The sequence below is a fragment of the Medicago sativa genome, chromosome 4 (genome assembly GCF_051527215.1).
Source record: "Medicago sativa cultivar Bolivia chromosome 4, Bolivia_mono, whole genome shotgun sequence".
Taxonomy (NCBI): domain Eukaryota; kingdom Viridiplantae; phylum Streptophyta; class Magnoliopsida; order Fabales; family Fabaceae; genus Medicago; species Medicago sativa.
This window is the reverse complement of record NC_140752.1, coordinates 31,290,228-31,293,461: the sequence shown is the minus strand read 5'-3', so window position 1 is coordinate 31,293,461 and position 3,234 is coordinate 31,290,228. Positions and strand designations below refer to the sequence as shown.

Sequence of the window (3,234 nt, the reverse complement as noted above, 5' to 3'; positions counted from 1 at the left end):
AAAAAAATAGCCCCCTTAAAAAATAATTTTTTTCCTTAATATAACTATATAAAAAGATTTTTTGTTAAAAAATTACCTCAATTTTTTGATCTGTTGATTTTAGGCATGGCAATGGGGCGGGGTGGGGACGGGTTTTACCTTCCCTGTCCCCATATCCGATTCTCATATACTTACCCGTTACCCTACCCATATCCAACGGGGATGAGAAATTGAATCTCATCCCCGTCCCCGACCCATCCCCGTCTCCGCATTGAATAATTTTTTTTTAAATAAAAATAGAAGTTTGTTTGCATCCCAAGAGCAACGTTGTAATACATTATCAAACAATACGCTTACTTTAACATTTGTTAGACGAAATGATTTAGTTGATCCTTTAAATATCAATGGTAGTTTTATTAACATGACAATTATCAAACAAAATAACATGACATATCAACATAAAGTATTTTTTTACATTTGGGACGGGTTTGGGTATGGGTTCAGGGTGGGTACCAATATACCTGTTACCCGTCCCATACCCGTGTTTTGAAATCGGGGAAAACCCATACCCATATCCAAACCCAGTCAAAACGGGGAAAACACGTCAAATTGGGTTTGGTTCGGGCGGGTAACCAAGGGTGTGAGTTTTGTTGCCATGCCTAGTTGATTTCACTCCTCTCTTGGTGGAAATTTTTTAGTTGCAAAAAGACATAAGACACAAAGGGATATAATTTAGACTCTAAATATTTAGAAGTTGAAACAGGGCGAGGATAAAACAAAATATATAATTTTGATGATGTATCAAATAATTAAAATGAGTTAACATTGAATGTTGGTAGTCAATAATTTTCATAAGTATTCCTTCAAAAAAAAAAGTTTCTTAAGCATTTTCTTTCAAAAAAAGTTTTATAAGTATTTTGTAAAAAAAAGATCAACTTTTTTTTTTCCTTCAAACAAAGTTGATTTTATTTTATTGGTAAAATGAATATTGATTTGAAAGAGCCCTAAGCCCATTATTATCACACTACTTTATTGGTAAAAACGAATTTTGTTCTTCATCTTCACGGTACTAATAATCCAACATAATAAATAGAATTTGTTACCCTTTCTTACTAAACCTAACTTGCTCCAAAAAAAAAAAAGTTCTAAACCCTAAACAAATCGTGTATTCAATATGAAAACAAGAAACACTCTCAATTCTGAACAACCACAACAATTATCGCTCTCTCAATCAAAATCAGCTGCAGCGATTGCAACAACAGATCTATATTTACCTGATGAGTGTTGGGAATGTGTCGTCAGATTCCTCGACAACGACGACGACCACAACAACAGCTCCTTAAAGTCTTTCTCCGCTGTCTCAAAGCAGTTCCTCTCCATCACCAACCGTCTTCGATTCTCAATAACTATCCGTGACCCAACCCGGATTTGCCCTAATGGACTCTTCCAAAGATTCCCTAACATCATCTCCCTCCGCCTCACTCACTACTATGGTGGTGACATATTTTGTTGGCTTTGTTCCATCGCCTCTTCCGTTAGAATAAAAAACACGCAAACAAATAATAGTGCAGACAATTCTAATTCCTTTGTTGCAAGTCCTCAGTTAATGTCTCTCCATTTGATTTCGAGTACATGGTTACAAGATGAAAGCATCAAAAGGATTGCTTCCGTTTTCGCCAATTTGCAATTGCTTGATTTGAGTTTTTGCTATAACATATCTGAAGAAGGTATTTTCCAAGTCTTAAGGACATGTTCGGATATTAAGCATTTGAACTTAACCGGCTGTTTAGGAAGGAAGCTGTGTCGAATGAACTTTGAAGTTCCCAAACTAGAAGTGTTGAACTTGTCATATACAAATGTTGATGATGAAACACTCTTCGTAATCTCAAAGTGTTGCCGTGGGCTTTTGCAACTCTTACTGGAGTGGTGTATTGTTGTCACAGAGTTGGAGTGAAGCATGTGGTAGAAAAATGCACACAACTAAGAGATCGATTTGAAATATTGTCTAGATCAAGTGCATTGTGATGTTCTTGCCTCATTGATATTTTCAAGGCCATCATTGAGAAAGTTTACAACTCCAGATCGTTATCGTTTCAGCAACAAGGAGATGGAACTCATATCACGTCAAGGATGCATTGTTTGCTAGTATTCTAAAAGTGCTTTCTAAAAATATCTTTAATGTAAGATATTTTTTTTCAAATTTACTTCTATGCATGATAATTCCCTAAGTAAAGCAAGTGTTATATTACGTGCAATTTTAAATTGTATTGTTTTTCATCACTTTGCCTCATTAGTAGCATTTATTTTGTTTTGCATACTTTTGTAGCATAGTTTTCTCTGCTCTCACTTTTGATTTTTCCATAGGTCCTAGTACCAACTTTCAAAAACTAACTTATGTTATCTTTTTTGAACAAAACTTATAATAATTAACTTATATACTTTCCGTTCCTACTTTTTCCTGGTCATAATATGTAAGTGCACGCTCAAACGGGCTTAGTACATCGGTTGCCATTATGCTCATGTGGTAGATAGAAATGATTTGTGTAACTGTAAGGGTGTTACGTTGTAGTGGTACGGGGAGTTAGGATAGAGAGATATGTGGAATTTTGGTTTGCATCATAATATAATATGTGGATTATATATTTCACTTAAGACTAAGGGTTTATTGACCTGTTTTCGTATATGCAAGATAATTTTCTGTTTTTATAAGTGGATGTCCGTTGTTAATTCTATCGGCAACATCAGGGTGTTAAAATAAATTGATGGTTTGCCAATGTAGGCATGATGGTTTGCCATGTATTGTTCGTTGTGCTGAAATTTTTATGGAAAATTATCATCTTTCTACTGATGCCTACATCTTTGATGTTATTGGCCAATCATGAGAAGGGTGGTGGTTTTAGTTGGCCAATCACATTCATTCGCTATGTATTCGCGGTAGTTTTATTCGCTGTATATAGCATTCAATCACATGTTGTTTATATTTTGACTTTGATGTTGTTGGGTTATTCTGCTTGTGATGGCTTGATTGTTATGGTCTCTCATTTTATCTATTATGTTCGTTATTCATCGCCTGTCTGTAGTGATGTTTAAAATGCTTCTGATTTATGTTGCTGCTGATTCTGATTATTGGTGTTTCTCATTTTACTATTTTTGTCTGCACTTATTTCGTGCTAGTGCTGACGATTGGTCCAGCATTGTTGATACTGTAATTGTATGTTATTAGATGTTTTTCATAATTTGTATTATGAACTAAAT

The 3,234-nt window shown here is 34.8% G+C and overlaps 1 protein-coding gene across 1 annotated transcript; it reads left to right on the top strand.

The window, feature by feature from the left end:
• Positions 1-1,153: 1,153 nt before the first annotated feature.
• LOC146927768 (F-box/LRR-repeat protein 12-like) lies at positions 1,154-1,933 on the top strand. The gene has a single exon (XM_085707119.1). The coding sequence runs from the start codon at positions 1,154-1,156 to the stop codon at positions 1,931-1,933; it is 780 nt and encodes a 259-aa protein (XP_085563245.1).
• Positions 1,934-3,234: the final 1,301 nt, after the last annotated feature.